At 42.5% G+C, this 25,000-nt stretch overlaps 1 protein-coding gene across 3 annotated transcripts in view; it reads left to right on the top strand.

Moving 5' to 3' along the window:
- The first annotated feature begins 8,143 nt into the window (after positions 1 to 8,143).
- Positions 8,144 to 25,000, top strand: part of LOC145398159 (superoxide dismutase [Cu-Zn] 5-like) — a 30,027-nt gene continuing 13,170 nt past the window's right edge. The window contains exons 1-3 of one of the 3 annotated variants that reach the window (XM_080271118.1): positions 8,144 to 8,217; positions 22,188 to 22,331; positions 23,452 to 23,566. In XM_080271118.1, coding sequence (XP_080127244.1) covers positions 22,212 to 22,331; positions 23,452 to 23,566 — 235 coding nt within the window. In that variant the 5' untranslated portion in view covers positions 8,144 to 8,217; positions 22,188 to 22,211. Of the gene's footprint in view, positions 8,218 to 8,345; positions 8,626 to 20,296; positions 20,316 to 22,187; positions 22,332 to 23,451; positions 23,567 to 25,000 lie in introns of those variants that run through there. The other 2 variants (XM_080271111.1, XM_080271124.1) reach the window with 2 other exon arrangements.

Genomic DNA, 25,000 nt, shown 5'->3' with positions numbered 1-25,000 from the left:
TTATGGTCATGGTGGTGGTGTATGATGATGATGATGATATGAAAGTGATTGTGATGATGTTATGGTCATGGTGGTGGTGTATGACGATGATGATGATGATGATATGAAAGTGATTGTGATGATGTTATGGTCATGGTGGTGGTGTATGACGATGATGATGATGATGATATGAAAGTGATTGTGATGATGTTATGGTCATGGTGGTGGTGTATGACGATGATGATGATGATGATATGAAAGTGATTGTGATGATGTTATGGTCATGGTGGTGGTGTATGACGATGATGATGATATGAAAGTGATTGTGATGATGTTATGGTCATGGTGGTGGTGTATGATGATGATGATGATATGAAAGTGATTGTGATGATGTTATGGTCATGGTGGTGGTGTATGACGATGATGATGATGATGATATGAAAGTGACTGTGATGATGTTATGGTCATGGTGGTGGTGTATGACGATGATGATGATGATGATATGAAAGTGATTGTGATGATGTTATGGTCACGGTGGTGGTGTATGATGATGATGATGATATGAAAGTGATTGTGATGATGTTATGGTCATGGTGGTGGTATATGATGATGATGATATGAAAGTGACTGTGATGATGTTACGGTCATGGTGGTGGTGTATGACAATGATGATGATGATGATGATGATGATGATGATGATGATGATGGTGGTGGTGGTTGTGATGACGGTAATGATGATGATGATGATAATGGTGGTGGTTGTGATGACGGTAATGATGATGATGATGATGATAATATTGGTGGTTGTGATGACGGTAATGATGATGATGATGGTGGTGGTGGTGATGAAGATGATAATGATAGTGATGATGATGATGATGTACAATACTCTTAATGGAAATAATGATGATAAAAGCGCACACACACACACACACACACACACACACACACACACACACACACACACACACACACAACCAATCATTCACGATGACTTAAACATTAACGTCACTTCCACCAAGACAGGAAAATATTATCAAAGTTCCCCCCCAACTCCACCCCTTCCCCCCCAACCTTCCCTCCTCTCCCCACCCCCCGCCCCCTCCGGAAACTGGGCGGAAATGGAGAAATCCTTCCTTGTTTTATGTGATTTATTACTGTTTCTAATTCTCTCTCTCTCTCTCTCTCTCTCTCTCTCTCTGTGCTTTGTGTGTGTGTGTGTGTGTGTGTGTGTGTGTGTGTAACCTCATCCTGCCGCAACACCATAACGCCGAGAATGAGTAATACCAAGACTGTGTGTAATAACCTATTCATTCATACACGTCATTACCACACACACACACACACACACACACACACACACACACACACACACACACACACACACAGTATTGTAAACGCTCACTCAATCAATGATACACACACACACACACACACACACACACATGTATACCAACACATGCAAGGTGCACATGCAATATTTATGCAAGCCGAAACATACACAGCCATGTACGCAATGACGCACATACAACTTCTTTTTAAAAAATCATATTCAGGTACACACACACACACACACACACACACACACACACTGGGCAGCCCGGATCAATCTTATCAGAGAGAGAGAGAGAGAGAGAGAGAGAAACGTCTCCTTCATACCAGTTTCCGTCGCAGAAAAAAGAAAATTAACCATCCACTCAGATAGTTTATTTTCTCCGTACTTACACCGGACGATTTTATACACCTCATAAAAAAACTCGTACTGAAGGGGTTAAGGTCTTTCCTCCCCCCCGTCCGTCTCGAAATATCTCTCTTACGCTGAAAAAAGATGCGTAAGAAGAAATTTGAGACATCGCCAAGAAATTTAACCTCTTACGCCACATCCACCCACACTCACGAAGAAATTACATCACTACGATATTTTATTAGTTACGAGAATTCTAAGTGAGTAATATGTCACTGTCTTCTATCCCCCCTCCCCCTCCCTCCACCCCCACTTCCTCCGCTCTTCCCCCCCTTCTCCCTATTTCCCCTCCCACCCCTCTCTACTCTACTTCTCCCCCCTCCCTCTTCTTCTCCTACTTCCCCTTCCGCCTTCCTCACTCTCTCCCTCTCCTCCTCCACCCCACTCTTCCCCACATTCTCTCCTCCCCCTCCTCTTCCACATTCCCTTCCCTCTTCCCTTCAACTCCCCTCTCCTTCTTTCCCTCCCACCTCTCTCCCCCTTCCATCCCCCCTCCCCACTTCTCTTCCCTTTCCTCCTCCATTTCTCCCTCATCCCTCCTACCTCCCCACCTCCTCTGTCCCCCTCCCATTTCCTGTCACCACCTCCTTCCCTAAAGCCCGCCACGTCACTGGGACTACCTAGATGATGATGATGACGATGATGATGATGATGATGATGAGCCTTGACACAATTACAGCATGTGACACAATTTATGGCACGTGACACAATTTACAGCACGTGACACAATTTGCAGCACGTGACACAAGTTACAGCGTATGACACAATTTATGGCATGTGACAATTTACGGCATGTGACACAATTTAGAGCCTCGTCGTATCGTTCGTATTGTTCATAAAGACTCCAGTATGATTGCATGCGTCGGCCTTGGTCACCTAATGGCGGCTCTCCACGCTGCTCGATCTCTGGCAGCCTGCCTAATCAGTCACTCATCCTTGAGGTCACACTGTAAGATCTCGTCCTACGTCTTTTTCGGTCTGCCTCTCGCAACCCTACCCCTCACTTTCACACTTCTCACTATCTGCACCCAAATGTCATCCCCCATCCTTTCCACATGCCCGAACCATCTCAATCGACCTCTCCCCATCACAACACCAATACACTCCAGTTCCATCCTTCCTCTCAACTCTTCCATCGTAAACCTACCTCCCCCAGGCCTCTCATTCAAGGACGCACTGCACATCCACCTAGTCACTGTCATTTCTGTACGTTTGTGCTTGCAAACATCCTCTTCCTTTACTGGCCAGGTCTCAATATCTTACAGCATTACACTCCTAATATGCCACATACAAAAAGATCCCTTAGCATGGAGGGAGAGCCCTATTGGTGTCAGGAGAGGCAACAACTCCCTCAACTCCCTCCAACCACTCCTTACAGCATCTCTCACGGGAGTCCATTTCTGAAGTCACGTGAGAGAACTTCAAAGCACCATGATAATTTACAGCATCAGACATAATCTACAGCATAATTTACAGCATGTGGCATAATTTACAGCATTTGTGTATCTGTGAAGGCATATAGTTCATTCATTTTAACCTTGCGAAGATACTTAATTTTTTGGTGCCTATTTCTCGCATCTCAGTGGCAGAATAAGGCAGTGTTAGGAGAGTTCTGCATCCCTTCCACGGCACTTCTTCGTGATTAGCAGCATATTCCAGTGTTAATCTATTGCCACAACTTAGCATTCAAGATGAAGCGATGGCAATTTTTCGCCTACTTTAAGTGAACAGAGTATAGGTGGAAAGGGAGGGAGAGAGAGAGAGAGAGAGAAAGAGAGAGAGAGAGGAAGGAAGGAAAGAAAGACGGAATTACTGAATGAAGGACAGAAGAGAAAGAATGAAGTGAAGGAAGGAAAGAAATATAAACAAACAGATAGACAGATAGAAAGATATAAATAGAGATTAAGGAAGGAAAGAAGGAAGGAAGGAAATAGAGAACGAAAGAAAGAAGGAAAGAAAAAAGAAACAGGGAGGAAGGAGGAAGAAAATAAAACAATCAATAAAGACAGGCTGACGTCACGCAGAACAGGACTGAACACCAAGTAAACCTGTTTATAAGTGTTCTCTGTTCAAGGTGAAATTACTGCGCCCTCTCTAACAACCACTCTCTCACCCTAACAATCATTCTCTCACCCTAACTCACTCTAACAATCATTCTGCCTAACCACAATCTAACACTATCTACCTCTGTCTAACTGGCTATCTCCGTCTAACGCTATCTATCTGTCTAACGCTGTCTCCTTGTCTAAAGCTATCTATCTGTTTATCGCTGTCTATCTATCTGTCTATCGCTGTCTATCTATCTGTCTAAAGCTGCCTATCTATCAGTCTAACGCTGTCTATCTATCTGTCTAAAACTGTATATCTATGTCTAAAGCTGTCTATCTATCTGACTAACGCTGTCTCCCTGTCTAACGCTATCTAACTACAATAATTAGCCATCACCTTTCTATCACTGTAACAGCTTATCTAATGCTATCGAACTAGGTATACTTAGAAATCATCACACACACACACACACACACACACACACACACACACACACACATCATCCAATCAGTAGCACTTTGTTTTAAGACGCACGCACGTAGGCCTATCAATCATGTGTGTGTGTGTGTGTGTGTGTGTGGAGAGAGAGAGAGAGAGAGAGAGAGAGAGAGAGAGAGAGAGAGAGAGAGAGAGAGAGAGAGAGAGAGAGAGAGAGAGAGAGAGAGAGCAGTCCCTATACTCGTATCTGCATAAAAATATTTCATCTTTGAATCTGTTTTCTCATCGGTTAAGAAAGTTCCCTAGCACCTTTTCCTAAGCGATTTAATTTAATTATTACAACTAGCTCTCCTCTTCTCTTTATCTATCTCTATTGCCAGGCACATAACAAACAAATCGCCTCCATGTCGCACTGTCCCCCGCCATTTCACTGCCCTGCTCCCAGCTCACACCCCCCTCTCTCAGATACATCTCCTCGCCATCCCTCCATTTCATCCTTGGCCTCCCCCTCCGTCCCTCTGCTCTTCTGTCTTAAGTAAATCTTTCAAGTATCGCCATACTCTGCACGAATAAATTACAAAAAGGATATTAACCAACCACATCCGAAAATAAATCGCTAAGGAAAAGGTATTTAGAGAAGAAGGGCTAATATCTTTCTTCCTTAATTCTAAGCACGGGGCAGACGATTTTATTCTATCTATCTATTGCCAGACGCCTCAATCCCGTTTGGGGTGGCCACAAACAAATCGCCTCCAAGTCGCCCTGTCCCCCGCCATTTCACTGCCCTGCTCCCAACTCACACCCCCATCTCTCATATACCTCTCCACCCCATCCCTCCATCTCATCCTCGGCCTCCCCCTCCCTCTTCCCCCCTCCACCTCACTCACATACACTCTCTTCGTCAGTCTTTCACCCTCCATCCTCTCCACATAGCCAAACCACTTCAGTGTGTTCCTCATAACGCTTCCTATCAAATCCACATCCACACCACAACGCTCCTTTATATCCTCATTCGTCAGCCTGTCTCTCCATGTGACTCCACAGGCTCCTCTGAAATAACTCATTTCCACTGCTCACACTCTTGACTTGTGTCCTTCCAACAACGTCCAAGCTTCACTTCCATACGTTAGAGTTGGTATCACAATACTGTCATGTAGTAACTTTTTCACTTTCATGCTCACTTCCCTGTTTCTTATCACTACTTTCAAAGAATCAGCAACCTTTCTTCGCTGCTGTACCCTTTCAAGCACTTCACCCTCCAAACCTCCATCCTTACTTATCACACTACCCAAGTACTTAAACGTACTCACATTTTCCAATTCCTCACCATCCAACCTCGCTGTACATTCACTGACTTCACCACTCTCAAAGACCATCACTTTACTCTTCCCTACATTCACCTTTAGATTCCGTTTCTTACACACTCTCTCAAACTCATCCACCAAGCCTTGCAGCTCCCCTTCGTCTTCACTCAACAACACAGTATCATCTGCAAACAACAGTACAGGGAGTTTCCAAACACTATCCTCTCTCACCAGGGCCACTCCAACATCCACTACCCTAACTTGTACCTCTTTTATTACCCCATCCATGTACAGATTGAACAACCATGGAGACATGACACACCCTGTTTCAACCCAACTTTCAAAGAGAAAAATTCACTTAGTTCACCATCCACACGCACCGCAGCCTTCGCACCATCGTACATACTCTTCACAGCATTCAACAACTTCCCATCTACTCCATAAATTCTTAACACTTTCCACAATCCTTGTCTATCCACCCTGTCATATGCTTTCTCCAAATCCATGAAAGCTGCATACAACTTCTTTCCCTTCTCTAGAAACTTTTCCACTAAAGATCTAAGAATGAATATCTGATCTACACAACCTCTTCCCTTCCTAAAGCCTCCCTGTTCTTCTCCAACTAATTTCTCTGTTCTTTCTCTAACTCTGTCAATAAGTATCCTACCATACACTTTTCCTATTATACTAAGAAGACAAATGCCCCTATGATTACCACACACTTCTTTTTCCCCTTTTCCTTTGTACAAGGGAATAATTATACCTGACTTCCAATCTTCCTGGACTCTACCTTCCTCCCAGGCCAATCTGCACATCTTCCACATCCATTCTACTATTATCTCTCCCCCATGCTTCAGCATTTCACCACACACTCCATCAATTCCTGGGGCTTTCCCCGATTTAACTTTCTTCATTGCTTCCACAACTTCTATCCTACTGATTTCTTCCTGTCTTCTCACCTCCCTCCTTCTCCCAGCCATTCCCCAGCCACTTATACTCGCATTACTTCCATCCTTTTGTTTATTTTATTTTATTTATTTATAACAAGATTTTTTTTTTAAGTGTAAATGAGACCCCTCGTAATGAAGGGGTTTGTCTCCATATACATATTTGTAATGCTTTATTATTATTATTATTATTATTATTATTAGTAGTAGTAGTAGTAGTAGAAGCAGTAGTAATAGCAGTAGTAGTAGTAGTAGTGGTGGTGGTGGTGGTGGTAGTAGTAGTAGTAGTGGTAGTATTATGATGATGATAAAGACAATGATTACTACTACTACAATCACCACCACCACCACCACCACCACCACCACCACCATCATCATCACCCTCGTCACTGGCTTAAGAGACAATTTTATACACATCCAGCAAGGTCAAAATCCATCACAGTTTCACTATACAAACACCCTTAATGGATTCTGGACAGCGATCAGATATTTACCTGGGGACTCGTACTGAAGAGGTTAGGCCAGGTGAAGTCCCGCAACTTTCTCTCCCTCCCAGTGCAGTTCCCCCTCCCCCCCTCCCTCTCGCCTCCTCCTCCATGTACTTCACTTATTTCCTCCTTTTCTCCTCTCCGTCCTTCACTATCTTCCTTCTCTCCTTATTTCACTCCTTTCCTATTTCCCTCCTTCTCCTCTCCGCCCGTCATTTCTTTCCTCCTTCCCTCCACCTTCTCTCCTCCCATCACTTCTTTCCTCCTTCCCTCCTTCTCTCCGTCCTTCACTTCTTTCCCCCTTCCCTCCTTCTTCTCTCCGTCCTTCACATCTTACCTCCTTCCCTCCGCCTTCTCTCCGTCCTTCACTTTTTTCCTATTTTCCTCCTCCTGGTACTTCAAATCCTTCCTATTTTCCTTTTCCTTTCCACACTTTCCTTCTTTCCTCTCTCACCGATACTAAAGAGGTTGCCTTCACGTGGTGGCACTAGACGGTCGGATCCGATGCCGGGTATACAAAAGTCCCTCAACTCCCTATCCGCCAAAAGCAGGATGGTGGACTGCATGAGGAGAGTATGTTTAGTTTGCAGTTCGTCGGGTTCATATTCAGATGCGTCTACTACTACTACCATTACTACTACTATCACTGCCACCATCAGTACTACTACTATTACCACCACCACCACCACAACTACTACCATTACTCCTCCTCCTGCTACTAACACCACCACCACTACTATTACCACTACTTCTCCTCCTTCTATTACTACTATTTCTCCTCTTACTACTACTGCTATTACAACTCCAGCGCAAAATGGGAATCAAAACTATCAGACAGGCTAAAAATAAAGAAAAAACTGGAAGAGGGTAGGTCAGAAATAAGGCAAAGGCTGTGAAACGAAAGACAGCTAAGCACTGTTATGCAGGTGCGTATTTGAAATGAGAGGCGAGTACTATACCGACTGAGCCACAGAGACGCCTTAGACACGTGCTAGACGAGGCCATCCCTTCCTCTTCAGGATATGAGAGAGAGAGAGAGAGAGAGAGAGAGAGAGACAGACAGACAGACAGAGAAGCGGTTAATGGCGGTGTGTGGCATCTGCGCGGGAGGAGGCGGCAGGAAGGGGAGTGAGTGTGAGTGCGTGTGTGTGTGCGTATGTATGAGTCGCGGACACGGTGCACACACACACAGGACTCACTTCAAAGTCACACAGGTGGAGAGACGCACAGACCACGACTCTCCCTCATCCTCAGTTTTTAAAAATCTCGTAAGTTTTTCATTGTAACTTACGGCCGAATTTTGAGAAGGTAATTACCCCCCTCGCCTCGCCACCGTAAATCTACTAACTCCAGGAACGTGACTGCTAACTTTTGGAACGTGCGTAACTCACTTCACTTCAGGAACGTAGGTAACTCTGCTAACTTCTGGAACGTACGTAACTTGCCAACTTCAGGAACGCATGTAACTGCTTACTTCAGGAACGTACGTAACTCTGCTAACTTCAGGAACATATGTAACTGCTAACTGCTGGAACGTACGTAACTGCAAACTTTTGGAACGTAAGCATGCTAACTCTCGGAACGTAGCGGGAACGTGAATCTACAGGAACGTAACTAAACTCCGAAGTTACAACGTGCATCTTCAAGTGCAACTCATCCTTCACGTGAAATTTAAGGTAACGTGGTCAGTGTATACCCAGAAAGTAGAAAAGGGGAGGGGGTACTTTTTTTTTTCATTCATCTGTGCAGTCCATGACAGGCGACCACAGCGAGTGTATACCCAGAAAGTAGAAAAGGGGGGGGTACTTTTTTTTTCATTCTTCTGTGCAGTCCATGACAGGCGACCACAGCCAGCCCGTACAGCTGGGGGGTTATGGGGTGGGCGCTCTAAGCCCCCCCTGGAGAAAAATTTGCATTTTGGCCAATTTTGTAATCATTTTGAAGCCATATGGAATGGGTGTACGACATAAATATGGCATATTCTAAAGTCATTTTTAAGTACCCCTCGGTACACCACTGAACGTGGTAGTAAAAGGATTTACATAATTTTCACGTATTTTTTTTCCACGTTTCTGCTTACTTCACGTAGCTCATTGGCAGAATACTACTACTGCAGTTCTATATTCCTTCCATTGCACTTCTTCGTGACTAGCATCATATTCTAGTGTTAATCTATCGTTACCATGAGAGAGAGAGAGAGAGAGAGAGAGAGAGAGAGAGAGAGAGAGAGAGAGAGAGAGCTTAGTCCTTAGAAGTGACCTTTCTTATGTGGGTTAAGACGAGAGAGAGTCAGCTTAGTGACCTTTTTAATGTGGGGTAAGATACGGGAGAGAGAGAATTTTTAGGCCAAGTTAGAGTCTAGTAGGAAACAAAATTTAGAAGCATTACTCCATTACCGGGTATTCGTAAGTCGTAAAGGGTTCCCTAACACCTCTCCTCTAGCTACTCATTCTGCATATTTCACCTTAATATTCTCTCCTATGTTTATATATTAATTTTATCGACATACTTTCCATCAGTAACATGGAAGATAATACTGAGGCAGAATAAATAAATAACTGGGGCAGGATAAATCGGTAAAGAAGTAGTGTTAGGGAATTTAGACACAATAGGACCTCAACCTAGCTAAAAAAAAAATTTTCTCGCGCGCGCGCAGTTTAACTCGTCTCCCTCACGTGTAGGTTCTCTCTCTCTCTCTCTCTCTCTCTCTCACGTGTAGACTAACTCTTATCTCACGTGTAGTTTTGAATCACCTGTACGGGTCTGTAGTAGAGTTTGACTCTCTCAAGAAGGGGCACTCCTAATTACTCTCCCTCCCTCTCTCTCTCTCTCTCTCTCTCTCTCTCTCTCTCTAGGTCACTCCTAAGCCGATTAGTTTCTCTCAGGGTCACTCCTAAGCCGATTAATTTCCCTATCTCTCTCTCTCTCTCTCTCTCTCTCTCTTAAGCAGATTAATGTCTAACCCTCTGAGCGAGTTATTAATTTCACTCGAAAGCCTGTTTGTAGTAGTAGTATTGTAAAAAAAAAAAAAAAAATAGTAGTAGTGGCGGTGGTGGTGAAGGCTTTTTTTTTTTTTTGAGGAAGAAGGAACCAAGTATTAGTATTATTAGTAGTTGTAGCAGCAGTAATAATAATAATAATAATAATAACAATAATAATAATTACACATGCGTCATTACCGGAGACTGCAACATGATTAAACCAATTCATTTACCTCTATCATTAATTTGTATTCCTGAACATCAATAGTTTCATATTTCAAAGGAGAAAGTTCTGAGAGCGTGAGACACAGAATTTAGCAAGACTGACCTGAAAATGGGTATACGAGAATTAAAAAAAAAAAAAAAAAAAAAAAACGCGTGATATATTTTAGGCTCGTAAAATTATGTAAACTTATTTCTATTAACGAACATAGAAAGTCTTACATCATGAAGGAAAAAGTTGAGAAAATAATACGGCACACCAAATTTTCGCAAAGTTTGGCCTGAAAACGAGCCTACGAGTATCAAATTACTGGAACATGCGTGATAAATTTTAGACTCGTAAAAATCGTGTAAACAAAGAATTCATATTTATCTTTACTGACGGATATTAAAATCTTCATGAGTCAAAGGAGAAAGTTTTAAGAGCATGAGAGACCGAATTTCACAGTCATTTATCTTTACTAACGGATATTAAAATCTTAATGAGTCAAAGGAGAAAGTTTTGAGTGCATGGGAGACCGAATTTCACAAAGACTGGCCACTTAAGGAAAAGCACAGATCATTGAAACGGCCATGATGAATTTAGTCGAGTAAAAACGGCGGGAATTTTAAACTTTCATGGTGAGTATAGGTGATAGTAAAGACAATGAATTTTGAAACACACACACACACACTACTAAAATATTCATCACTGCATTGTCTTCTAACAGGCAGGAGCGGCACGCACTTTTAAATAATAACTTAGCGACTTCCTAACACGCACCTCTTCACTGACTCACCCCAATCACGCACTTTCCGTTAAAAGAAGCTTCATTTTTAACACACTTCCCGCTACAGGAACTTAACACTAACAGACACACTAACACTCTCCATTCACACACTACATGCCTAACACACTCTGCTTAAAGATACTTAGCACTTAAACGCACTCTCCACTGACGCAGCAGCCAAAAGAACCATCAACACGCACTTTACAGGTAGAGAGGTGGCCTGCAGTCCTAACAGACCCAGGTTCGATTCCCGGCTGGGGCAGGGAACAGTTTAAGATTTGAATTTCGTAAAAACAGACTTTACTGATATACCAGAAGACCCACCATTAAATATACCCCTCCTAATACCAATACACCAGTCCTGTATGAGACAGTCCAAGCATGTATCAATACGGACGGTGGGTGTTAGCGCCGAAGTGGTGATATGTGGAGGTGTGTGGTATGTAGGACTACTGGGCCTTGGGAACGGACTGTGAAATTTATGCCCAGAGCCGAAAAAAAAAAAAAGTAAGCTCCTCTTGTAGGATAGCCCAAACAAGCACTCTCTCTCTCTCTCTCTCTCTCACACACACACACACACACACACACACACACACACACACACACACACACACACGAACATGCACTTTCTCGTCACCATTAGCATGCACACTTTCGTCTTGAGTATTTTTTCCCCTTCACTGACGCAAGCACACTAACTTTCTCCTGACCGCACACACACACACACACACACACACACACACACACACACACACACACACACACACACACACACAGTAATAATGGCCAGTCTGCGCTACAAGGAAATAATCTGCAAAAGAATTAAAATTTGGGCCAAGTTAATGAGAACTATAATAAAAAAGGCAGGCTACTGATGAATATTCTAGTGAAGAGTGTGTGTGTGTGTGTGTGTGTTTTCTGTATTAAGGGCCACCCAGCCATATCCAAAAATAAATCACCAAGGAAGAGGTGTTAGGAAGCCTCCTTACCCGACGAGAACACGCGTCCTTGTATCTTAGGGCAGTAGATAAGAACCCGCCACAGGCTCGAAGGCCAAGTTTCGGAGATGAGCACCGTGGCTAGGAGCATTATGGAATCTGCCAGCTTCTTTACTTTTATTTATTTATTTAGTCTTTACCGCTCCTGTTTGTATTTTTTTTTAAATTTAGTTTTTACCGCTCTATGATTTTATGCAGCTTCTGGCAGCGACGAGAGTTACGGAAAAGTTTCACTCCCTCATTTCGAGAAAACTGAACTTCTATGAATAATCTGCAGGCAGCGAGAATAAACAACGATGTCATTCATGGCTGTGAAAGGGTTAACTCATATCCTGCCTTCCCCCCGCTGGCACATAACGTTTGCCAGATCCAAAACTATAAATTCAAACTTCTAAGCTTCTTTGCATAATCCGGAGGCAACGAGAATAAACAGTGATGTCATGGCGGTGAGAGGGTTAACTCATATCCTGCCTTCTCCCTCCCCAGGCCTCATAACGGTTGCCAAATTTAAAACTACAAAATAATAAACTCGCTCTCAGAAACAGCTAGTATTGTCAAGTGCAAAAGTCTCCAGAAACTCGCTAGAATTGTCATCAAATTATTGCTAAAACTTTCAAAGAAATATGCAGAAAACGGCTAGATTTCTCACCAGTACACTTGGCGTTAGATGAAGGTTAATAACAACTCGTCACCCTCGTAAACAAACTGCCTAAATCATTTTTCGACGATTTCTGGATTTTTACCTAAACCAATTCTTCATCATGTGGCGCACCTTCCGCATGAAAAAGCATATGAATGTTTTTGTCCTTCTATCAATAAGTTATAAAAGGATAAACACTGAATTAATATGAGAATTAAGAAAATGATTTTTTTTCTTGATTTCCCGAAAAGTAGAAAATATGACTTAGGCAGTTTGTTTATGAAGGTGACGAAATACAAACTTACTTTGAAAAAAATCGCCAGAATGTCGCTGAGAGAAAAATAAAATCGCAAGGAAGGCTCTGTAATCACCGTAATATTGCCAAAACTTTACCGAAATCTCTTTTAATAGTTAGATTTCTTCCCGCCAAACTTGCCACTAGATGGAGGTTAGTATCTAGATATAGCGAGAAAACGCTAAATTGGCAACACTAAAATGTCACGGGGTCTGTCACCGCCCCCGAGAAGTTCGTTGCCATTCCGAACCTGCGTTTCTAGGAATACTGTACTAGTTAAAATAGTGTAATTCTAACCGCCATTGTTAGATGTTCTAGTGACGTCTAGTGGTGGTAAGTCCTTCAGTCGAATACAGTATGTATTTTATTATTATTACTGTCGTTCTTATTTTTATTCTTTTGATTATTATTTACCATCACCACCACCATTACTACTACTACTACTACTACTACTATTGTTATTATTGTTGTTACTTAGAGGAGGAATAAGAGTACTATGACAATTTCTCTCATAGCACTTCTTCGTGACTGGCATCGCATACTATAACGCTAAATAAAACCTACACCCTTATTACTCTAACTTGGCCTAAAATTGCCACCTCTCCGTCCTGAATGCTTTAGATGTAGCTATAGATTAACACTAGAATCTCATGGTAGTCACGAAGAAGTGCTATGGAAAGGACGAACAGCCGCAGCATTGTCTTCTGCTAGGCAACGTGAAATAAGATGCAAGAGGACGAAAATCACTAGAATGTCATGCTAGTCACGAAGAAGTGTTACAGACTGATGTACAGCCGTAGTATTGCCCCTTTCCGCTACTCAGGTATATGCTAGTCACGAAGAAGTGCTGTGGGAAGGCTTGAGAATGTTTGTGAATAGGCGGGTGAATTTAAGAGAAGTAGTGTTGCTCCCTTTCTTATGCCGTGCTGTCTGTCAGGTCGGTATGGATTCTCTCTCTCCTCTTTCTCACTCACTCACCCCGCTCTCTCTCCCCTCTCGCTCTTCTCTCTCTCTTTCTTTCTCTTGAGGAAGGGAGTACTGCTTGTCTCTCACTCTCTCTTTACTCTCGCGCGCTTCCCTCACCCTCCCTCCTCTCTCTCGCTGCCGACTCTCTTTCTGACGATGACTCCATCTCACTCTCTTTCTCGCTCACTCCCGCCCTCGCTCTCAGCTGGCCGTTCACACACACACACACACACACACACACACACACACGGCTCTCTCCTAAACTGAATACGGCTACTTATTATCATTCTGCAGAGTATGGTGATAAAAGAATGATTTATATAACTGGAGAGGTTTTGTTGGCGTGGTCATAGAAAATAATAAATAAATAAATACAAAAACCGAGCTTCATCCTACTCTATTATTATTATTATTATTATTATTATTGATATCACATTATTATTACCACTTATTATTATTACTGGTATCATTCTTCTTATTATTATTATTATCATTATTATTTGTTATTATCACTATCACTTATTGTTATTATTATTATTACCGTAGTTTATTATTATCACTATTATTATTATTATCAGTTATTATTATTATTATTATTATTATTGTAAAGGTCTTCTGCGCAATAGGGTTTGAACGTTTGCCCGTGGGTTGTGTGATAGTCTGGCTTCCTGCAGATAAAAAGTACAAGCTGGCCCACTCATCTCCCTCCCTCCCTCCTCCAGCACCATCCCAAACTCCTGTTCCTATGCGATTTATTTTGCTTATTACACTTTCTTCAACATAATCCTCTTTTCACTCTTCCCTAACACCTCTTCCTAAGCGATTTTGTTTGTTACACCTTCTCCAACATAATCTTCTTTTCACTCTTTCCTAACACCTCTTCCTAAGAGATTTGGTTTGTTACACCTCCAACACGATCCACTGCTGACTAAATTTTCCTAAACACCTCTTCCTAACCGATTTATTAACATATTACACCAACACGATTTCCTTTTGACTAAATCTTCCCTAACGTCTCTCTCTAAGCGATTTATTTTGCTTATTACACGTTCTCCAACGCGATCCCTAACTCCTCTTCCCAAGCGACTTAATTTGCTTATTACACCTAAACCATCCTATTTTGACTAACTTCTCTAACACCTATCTCTATGCGATTTATTTTGCGTATTACACCTACACGATCCCCTTTTATAACTTGGCCTAAAATTGTCAGTTAAGGAATCTCCCTAACACTTCTTCCTAGGCGGTTTATTTTCCTTGCATCTTACCGTCCTTTTCTGTTATATAAATCCTTCCAATATCCCCATATTCTGCATAAATAACGTACAAAATTATATTAACCAGCCATATCCAAAAATAAATCGCCAAGGAAAAGGTGTTAGGGAGCTGTGTGTGGTAGCGGTGGAGGTGAGTAGGATGGATGGCGTCTCAAGGTTTCGATTTATCACAGGCTAAATGGCAACCAGTCTCGCCTTACTCGTCCCCTAACACCTCTTCCTTAGCGATTTATTTTCCACCCCCCATTAATAACCTCTTTTTCCTTATAGCTTTTCCTCAGCGATTGATTTTCCAAACTACCCATAAATATTTCCTCTTTTTTCCCTATAACTTTTCCTTAGCGATTTATTTTCCAGACTACCCATTAATATCCTCCTTTTCCCTGTAACTTTTCCTTGGCGATTTATTTTCCAAACAATTAATATCCTCTTTTTCCCTTGTAACTTTTCCTTAGCGATTTATTTTCCAAACTACCCAATAATATCCCCTTTTTCCTTACAAGTTTTTCTTAGCGATTTATTTTCCAAACTACCCATTAATATCCTCTTTTTTCCTTACAACTTTTCCTTTGCGATTTATTTTCCAAACTATCCAGTAATATCCTTTCCCCCCCCCCCTTCAGATATCTTTTTAATACTGACCTAGACTGCATGAAAAACACATCATAATATAGGAACCGAGCAGAGTCAGGAATAAATCGGTAAGGATGTGGTGTTGAGTAAGCTTCCTACCCGCACCTGAATACCGCCCAGAAACCAGGCTCACGAATATTCACTTACATTACCTCTCTCTCTCTCTCTCACACACACACACACACACACACACACACACACACACACACACACACACACACAGGTAACTTTTTCAATAATAAGTCAGTCCCAATAAAATGAACAAATCAATATGTCGAATGGGAGAGACTCGGTTATACCTTTTTCTAAGCGATTTATTTTGCTTATTACACCTTACTGCCTTATTCTGTGTTAAATAAATCCCTCTAATACTGCCATAGTCTGCATATATAACGTACAAAAAGATATTTACAAGCCACATCCAAGAATAAATCCCCACGGAAACGGTGTTAGGGGAGCCTCCTTATCCTACAAGACTAGGAACCTTGGCCAGCGTCTAGAGATAACGATAAGGAAGAGGCCTAAGTCAAGTGTGTTAGGCATAGAGTGTTATCTGTGTTATCATATACTCTAAATGTACTATCATGTACATTTATATACTTCCTGTACTCCATAGCGACAGGATTGGTGGTGGTGATGGTGGTGGTGATGATGATGATGAGGAGGAGGATGCAGATGATATGATGATGATGATGATTAGGAGAAGGTATGTAAATATGATGATGATGATGAGAAGGATGTAGATGATATGATGATGGTGATGATAATGATGGTGGTGGTGGTGATGATAAGAAGAAGGATGAGGAGGATGTTGATGATATGATGATGATGATGACAAGAAGGATGATGATGAAGTAGATGATATGGTGATGATGATGATGATGATGATGGTGGTGGTGGTGGTGGTGATGATGATGATGATAAGAAGAAGGATAAGGAGGATGTAGGTGATGATGATGATGGTGATGACAAGAAGGATGATGATGAAGTAGATGATATGATGATGGTGATAATGATGATGGTGGTGGTGGTGGTGGTGGTGATGATGATGATAAGGAGAAAGATGTAGATGATATGATGATGGTGATAATGATGATGATTATGATGATGGCTAGGAATTATCTGGTGTACAAGAGCAGTTTACGTTACCCTGTTTACGACCTCCATCACTTACACTCAAGTTATAACTCGAATTCCTGAGGCTGAGGCGCAGTTACGGACACACCCAAGGACAAAACGGAACACGAGACAGCCAAGGACGCAACGGACCGCCTCGTCAGTCTGGGCTTCCGAACACCTCTTCTTTAGCGATTAATTTCCGTTTCGTTTGTGAATATATCTACTTCATTTTATTTTTAGATTTTCGTCCTTATGCAACTTTCAACATACTCTCCACAGCACTTCTTCGTGACTAGCACCATATTCTAGTGTTAATCTACTGATACAACTCAACATTCAAGATGGAGAGATGGCAATTTTACGCCAACTGAGCGTGAACAGAGTATATTACCTTAGATGTGCAATATGTGGTAAAAAAAAAAAAAAAAAAGCGCGCGCGCACACACACACACACACACACACACACACACACACACACACACACACACACACACACACACACACACACACACACACATACACACACACACACACACACACACACACACACACACACACACACACACACACCCATATAAGCAAGGGCAGTATATGTGGAAGTGTAATGTCTCGGGTGTAATATCTCACACACACACACACACACACACACACACACACACACACACACACACACACACACACACTTGCCGGAGCTGCAATATTGGCCAGGACGAAGAACCATGATTTATTTTGGCCGTCTTTCATTTTCCTTTTTTTTTTTTTTTTTTTTTTTTTGTGCACCCCCTTCCCCCTCCAATTACGATTTTTTTTTTTTAGTATATTGTAAGATTTAAGCAGGTATTCTCGTCGGGTTTTGAAGTCCCCTAACACCTTTTCCTAAGCGATTTATTTTGCTCATTACAACTTATTATCCTGTTCAGCGTTACATCCCTCCAATTACGATTTTTTTTTTTTTTAGGTATATTGTAGGATTTAAGCAAAAATTCCCTTCGGGTAATGACGCCCCCTAACACCTTTTCCCAAGCGATTTATTTTGCTTATTACACCCGTTTTGCGTTACAACCCCTCCAAGTACGATTTTTGGGGGGTATATTGTAAGATTTAAGCAGGTATTGTTATTGGGTAAGGCAGCCCCTTAACACCTTCTCCTTAGCTATTTATTTTGCTTATCACTCCTTTACATCGTTTTCTGCGTTACAAAAATTCTTCCAATATCGCAATGTGGTGCCTGAGTAACCAGCAAAAGGATATTAACCAGCTATATCCAAAAATAAATCGGTAAGGAAGAGGTGTTAGGGAGCTTAGAGTGGATAACTGGTGTAGGATTAACTGAACTACTAGAATAAGACAAGGATAGTAAAGAATGAGATTTTTCAATGCAACTGACCTCTCTCTCACTCCCTCTCTCTCTCTTTTCTGACTTCTTAAATATTTACAAAATTTTTTATGAAGGTGGAAGTGCGTTAGAGAGAGAGAGAGAGAGAGAGAGAGAGAGTGTGTGTGTGTGTGTGTGTGTGTGTGTGTGTGTGTATTCTCCGTATCACTGTCCTATACATCCTCGTGACATCCGGTTTACACACAATGCATGAAGCGGAACACGGGGATGTGGTGGTGGTGGTGTGGTGGTTGTGGTAGAGGTGGTAGCGGAAGTGTGGGGCAGGTGTGGTGATACTGATGATGACTACTGTAGAATGCGCTCTCTCTCTCTCTCTCCCTCTCATGGGAACAAAATCGCGGGTTCAGCCTTTGGTTCCTTCTTCCCTGCATAAAAATAATGTACTGTATGGTGTGGTGTGCTGTGCATATAGTGTAGTTTGATGTAGTGAGAGGTGTGGTGTGGTATGGTGTGATGTGGTCTGGTGTGCGTATAGTGTAATGTAGTGAGATGTGGTGTGGTGTGGTGTAGTATAGTGTAGTGTGCGTGGTGTGTAGTGCGGTGCGACAAGTGTGACGATGTGGTGTACTGTGGTGTAAGTATTGTGTGGTGAAGTGTAATGTAGTGAAGTATAGTGTGCTTGGTGTGGTGTAGGTATAGTGTAGTGAAGTATAGTGTGCTTGGTGTGGTGTAGGTATAGTGTAGTGAAGTATAGTGTACTTGGTGTGGTGTAGGTATAGTGTAGTGAAGTATAGTGTACTTAGTGTGGTGTAGGTATAGTGTAGTGAAGTATAGTGTACTTGGTGTGGTGTACGTATAGTGTAGTGAAGTATAGTGTACTTGGTGTGGTGTAGGTATAGTGTAGTGAAGTATAGTGTGCCTGGTGTGGTGTAGGTATAGTGTAGTGAAGTATAGTGTACTTAGTGTGGTGTAGGTATAGTGTAGTGAAGTATAGTGTGCCTGGTGTGGTGTAGGTATGGTGTAGTGAAGTATAGTGTACTTGGTGTGGTGTACGTATGGTGTGGTGTACGTATAGTGTAGTGAAGTATAGAGTAATCGGTGTGGTGTAAGTATAGTGTAGTGTAGTGTGGTGTAAGTATAGTGTAGTGTAGTGTGGTGTACCTGGTGTGGTGTATGTATAGTGTAGTGTAGTGTGGTGTACCTGGTGTGGTGTAAGTATAGTGTAGTGTAGTGTGGTGTACCTGGTGTGGTGTAAGTATAGTGTAGTGTGGTGTAGTGTAGTGTAATATGATTCTTGGTAAGGATGGCAGGCACTCAGGCATGTGTGTTGAACTAGTTAGTAGTTCGTCTGACGTTGAGGTGTGGTGTAGTGTAGTGTGGTGTGGTGTAATGTAGAGTGGTGTAGTGTGGTGTGGTGTAGTATAGTGCAGTGTAGTGTGGTGTGGTGTGGTGTGGTGTGGTGTAATGTACAGTAGTGTGGTGTGGTGTAGTGTAGCGTAGTGTGGTGTGGTGTAGTGTGGTGTGGTGTGGTGTTGTGGTGGGGGAAGTGTGATTCATATATGTCACATGGGTTGGTAGTTCCTCTGACCCTCACACTCTTACGTAGTCAAATTCCACTATACAAGTGTTCACTGACTCACACACACACACACACACACACACACACACACACACACAACCATTACCACCAAATTAATACCTGCATCAATAAACTGCACACACACACACACACACACACACACACACACACACACACACACACACACACACACACACACACACACACATAAACACACACACAACCAACAAATTAAAACGTACATATAACATTAAAAAACAACACACGCAACAAATCAACACACACACACACACACATAAACACACACACATAAACACACACACAACCAACAAGTTAAAACGTACATATAACATTAAAAAACAACACACACACACACACACACACACACACACACACACACACACACACACACACACACACACACACCTTATCACTCCACACCCACTTCCTCACCTGTATACTCTCCACTCCACATCCGACACCAGTCCGTCCACATCGGCTTCACTCTCTGATCCACCCTACCGCATTACCTCCATCCACTCCAGTTTACGTAAGTGCTTATACTCCTTTCACTCCAACTTGGCCCAGATTTTCGTCCTTTTGCAGCTTATTTCACGTAGCTCAGTGGCAAAGACAGTACTGCGATTCTACATTATTTCCGTAGCACTTCTTCGTGACTAGCGTCGTATCCTACTGGTTATCTGTTATTGTGTTAGAGAGAGAGAGAGAGAGAGAGAGAGAGAATGATAGGGCTCTGTACCTGCCATAGCACTTCTTCGTGACTAGCAAATAAAAACCTAAGGGACGAGAGGGAACTATTCTTATGTGCGTTTGTGTATCCCAGTCCAGGATAAGAAGGTGTTATACTCCTTTTACTTAACTTGGCCCAGATTTTCTTCCTTTTGCAGCTTATTTCACGTAGCTCAAAGGGAGAAAAATGACAGTGCTATGGCTCCACATCCTTCCCCTTGCGCTTCTTCGTGACTAGCATCATATTGTGAGTGCTATGGCTCCATATCCTTCCCCTTGCGCTTCTTCGTGACTAGCATCATATTGTGAGTGCTATGGCTCCACATCCTTCCCCTTGCACTTCTTCGTGACTAGCATCATATTGTGAGTGCTATGGCTCCACATCCTTCCCCTTGCGCTTCTTCGTGACTAGCATCATATTGTGAGTGCTATGGCTCCACATCCTTCCCCTTGCGCTTCTTCGTGGCTAGCACCATCTTGTTAGTCTTTCGTTACCACTCAGCATTCAAGATGGAGATGTCAGTTTTAGGCCAAGTTTCAAACCTCAGCTGAGTAAAATCGTCTGGACTGCAAAAGTAAAACGAAAAGTAAGCAATTGGACTGAAGGGATTTAAATATGGCTTCAGGGATTTAAAAATGGCTTCAGGGGTTTAAAAATAGCATCGGGGGTTTAAAAACGGCTTCAGAGGTTTAATAATGGCCTCAGGGATTTAAAAATGGCTTCGTACGTGTACGCCTAATGAACGTCCTAACGATTTTACCGAGAATCTTCACCTGTGGCCACGTACTGATTATTCAAACCGCAATTCTGAATGCTCACCTCCATGCATAAACTAGTGGATGAGATAGAGACATGGGGTCGGTTAAGTAAGCTCCCCAGCACCTTGTCCTAGGCGATTTATTTTGTTTATTACACTTTTCTGTCATAATCTGTTATATATATATATATATATATATATATATATATATATATATATATATATATATATATATATATATATATCCTTCTAACATCACCATACTCTACACAAATACCGTACAAAAGTATTTTAACCAGCCATATCCAGAAATAAATCGCTAAGGAAGAGGTGTTAGGGTGCCTCCTTCCCCGAAGAGAATACGGGTCATGGTGTGGGGAGATTTATGAGGGGAGGGGGGTGAACTGGGGAGAGCGTAGCCCCGTGAAGGCGATTTTGTGGCCACTCCTTACGAGATTAAGGCGTCTGGCTATAGATAGATAGATAGAGACACACACACACACACACATACAGAGAGAGAGAGAATATTCCAACCAAATGACTGGGAACTTTCACTTAAATCCATGTATTCGCCAACCTCAAGAATTTATCGAGAATTTTCGTACATGCCCATCAAATGAAAGCTTTAGTGAACAGTACCGATGTATCGTGAATTTTAGCACGTGTATATAGATCATACAGAATTATAGCACGATGTTAAAGTCTCCCAGTGAGCAGAGTTAAGCGTAGACGTGACCCTGCAATCCACTGGCAAATCCTACAGTAAGAAGCAGACGTGATGGGGAAGTGTGTGGCCTACGTAACGGCGGCGGTGATGTTTGGGTATGAAAACCACCATAAGCATTAGATTACAGTGTTAATGTTTTGTAGGGAGTACTTAGAAATACGTACATGGCCTTTCCTTCCCACGACAGGTTCTACAGTAAGCCGTGGACGTGATGGGGAAGTGTGTGGCCTACGTAGCAGCGGCGGTGGTGTGTCTGGGCATCGGAGCTCTTACCGCTGGCCTCATTGTCTGGTACACCTATCCACAGGAGAACTCTAGCCTCCCCTCTGAGGTAAGCCAGGCCCTTTACACGCATCCCAAGCACAGCACTGGATTTAGAGAACCATCTTTTAAACATCCTTCAACCCCTAAAGCCTGAGTGACGTAAATTTAGGTTCATGTTACTGCTGCTTTCGACTAGGGACAGATTTCTTATAGTCAAGGGGTAATAAGGTCACATCTCGTCCTACTCCTTAAAAAGTCTCCTAAACTGAATAAAATCGTCCGGAGATAAGGGAGAAATAAATGAAAAATAAACCCCACTGAACAAGGAGTTAATATTATAAGTTTTCAGGTCTCAGCCACAGTGGAGAAATTACAGGAAGATTTTAAATTTATTCAAACGTTAACTTAAGCACATCCGAGGCAGAGTAGATTATTTTAAACACACACAAGCAAACACACACACACACACACACACACACACACACACACACACACACACACACACACACACACACACACACACACACACACACACACACACCGAAGCAGGAAGATTTACATAACTAATTTTAACCCCATCCCATACCAATCCCAGATCTCCCCTTTTTTCCCCTTCATTCTAAGCACACCCTTCGAACCAACTGCTCATTCTACTTTTCATTCTGGCATAACCTGACAAGCACTCAAGTCCTCATTCTTTTCTCTCTTCTAACCACACCATTTAGGTCAGTCTTTCAGTCATTCTTTCAATGTTTCTTCCTGCCTTCAGTCTTTCGGTCATTCTTCTTGTCTTCAATCTAACCAAGCCACTCACGCCTTCACTCTTTTCCTCAGTATAACCGAACTCTCATGTCTTCACTCTGTCTCATTCTTATTGCGCCACTCAAAACCACACACTCATTTTCACGCTCCTCTTCATTCTACCACCACTCAAGCCCACTCATTTTCACTCTTCATTCTACCACCACTCAAGCCTACTCATTTGCACTCTCTTCATTCTAACACCACTCAAGCCCACTCATTTGCACTCTCTTCATTCTAACATCACTCAAGCCCACTCATTTGCACTCTCCTCTCCATTCCAACACCACTTCAAATCAATCACCCATTCAGGCCCATTCATCTTCACTCTCTTCATTCTAACACCACTCAGAATCACCCACTCATTCCCACTCCTCCCCCTCCAGAGTCGAACAGCCAAGTGCCACCTCGCCCCCACTACAGGTAACACCGTAGAGGGAACGATCACACTCCACCAGCGCCTGCCTACGGAGAAGGTCAATGTCTCGGGGGTCATCACAGGTCAGTCAGGGGGTCATCACGGGTCAGTCAGGGGGTCATCACGGGTCAGTCAGGGGGTCATCACGGGTCAGTCAGGGGGCTCATCACAGGTCAGTCAGGGGGCTCATCACAGGTCAGTCAGGGGGGTCGTCACGGGTCAGTCGGGGGGGTCATCACGGGTCAGTCGGGGGGGTCATCACAGGTCAGTCAGGGGGTCATTACAAGTCAATCAGCTAAAGTCCTGTCACCTTAACTTGGCCCAGATTTTCGTCCTTGTGCAGCTTATTTCACGTAGATCTGTAGCAGAATAAGACAATCTACGGCTCTATACAGTATCTTCCCCATTTCACGTAGCTCACTGGGAGACAGACAATACTACGGCTCTGTATCATCCTAATTTCACGTAGCTCTATGGCAGAAGAAAATACTACGGCTCTATATCTTCCTAATTTCACGTAGCTTTATGGCAGAATAAGTCAATACTACGGCTCTATATCTTCCTAATTTCACGTAGCTTTATGGCAGAATAAGACAATACTACGGCTCTATATCTTCCTAATTTCACGTAGCTCGGTGGCAGGACAGGACAATACTACGGCTCTATATCTTCCTAATTTCACGTAGCTTTATGGCAGAATAAGACAATACTACGGCTCTTCACAGTCCCTTTCGTATTTCTTGCTAATATACTGTTTTTACGCTAACCTGGCCTAAAATTGCCATCTCTCCATCCTTAATGCTGAGTTGTAACAATAGACTAACACTATTTGACGGCGCTAGTCACGAAGAAGTGCTGAGGAAAGGATGTAGAGTCGTCGTATTATCTTTTTCTGCCACTGAGCTACGCGAAATAAGCTGCAAAAATACGAAAATCAGGCCCAAGTTGAAATAAGAGAGAATTTCTTTTTCCCATCAATAGTTTAAAAATTAGCACAAAGCGACGTATTATTGATAGGTAGGGAGCGTTTTTAGCACTTCTGGGAATAAAGATAGACCAGATAGATGGACAGATAGATAGACAGACTTGTGGGACTGGATACGCTTCTAGCACTTCCTCCATTAACATACTGTATAGAGGTAGATGGATATTCTGTAGATTGATCGAGACAAATATAGATATAGATAGATAGATAGATACTGTTGAACTGGCAGCGTTTCTAGCACTTACTTCATGAACAGAGAGAGAGAAACTTCCCTCAATCTTTTCTTCTTCCTCTGGTGGCGCTGACAATTTCCGCTTTCCTCTAGAGTTTCCCTCGCGTTATTCAAGCACGGCTGGATCTTATGAGGCTGTATTCTCTCTCTCTCTCTCTCTCTCTCTCTCCAAAGCAAGCCACAATATCGTCATTTCTCGGAAGTTTGCATAATTGGCGAAGACTGAAGGAAAAAGTATATATATTTTTAGTTCACTAGCTTCCAGTATTCTCTTTTTCCTACCTGAACATGATGCTAGTC

This window comes from Coenobita brevimanus, chromosome 5, assembly GCF_032717465.1.
Source record: "Coenobita brevimanus isolate Jiangsu-jjx chromosome 5, ASM3271746v2, whole genome shotgun sequence".
NCBI classification, from domain to species: domain Eukaryota; kingdom Metazoa; phylum Arthropoda; class Malacostraca; order Decapoda; family Coenobitidae; genus Coenobita; species Coenobita brevimanus.
This window is presented reverse-complemented; position numbering and strand designations above follow the sequence as displayed.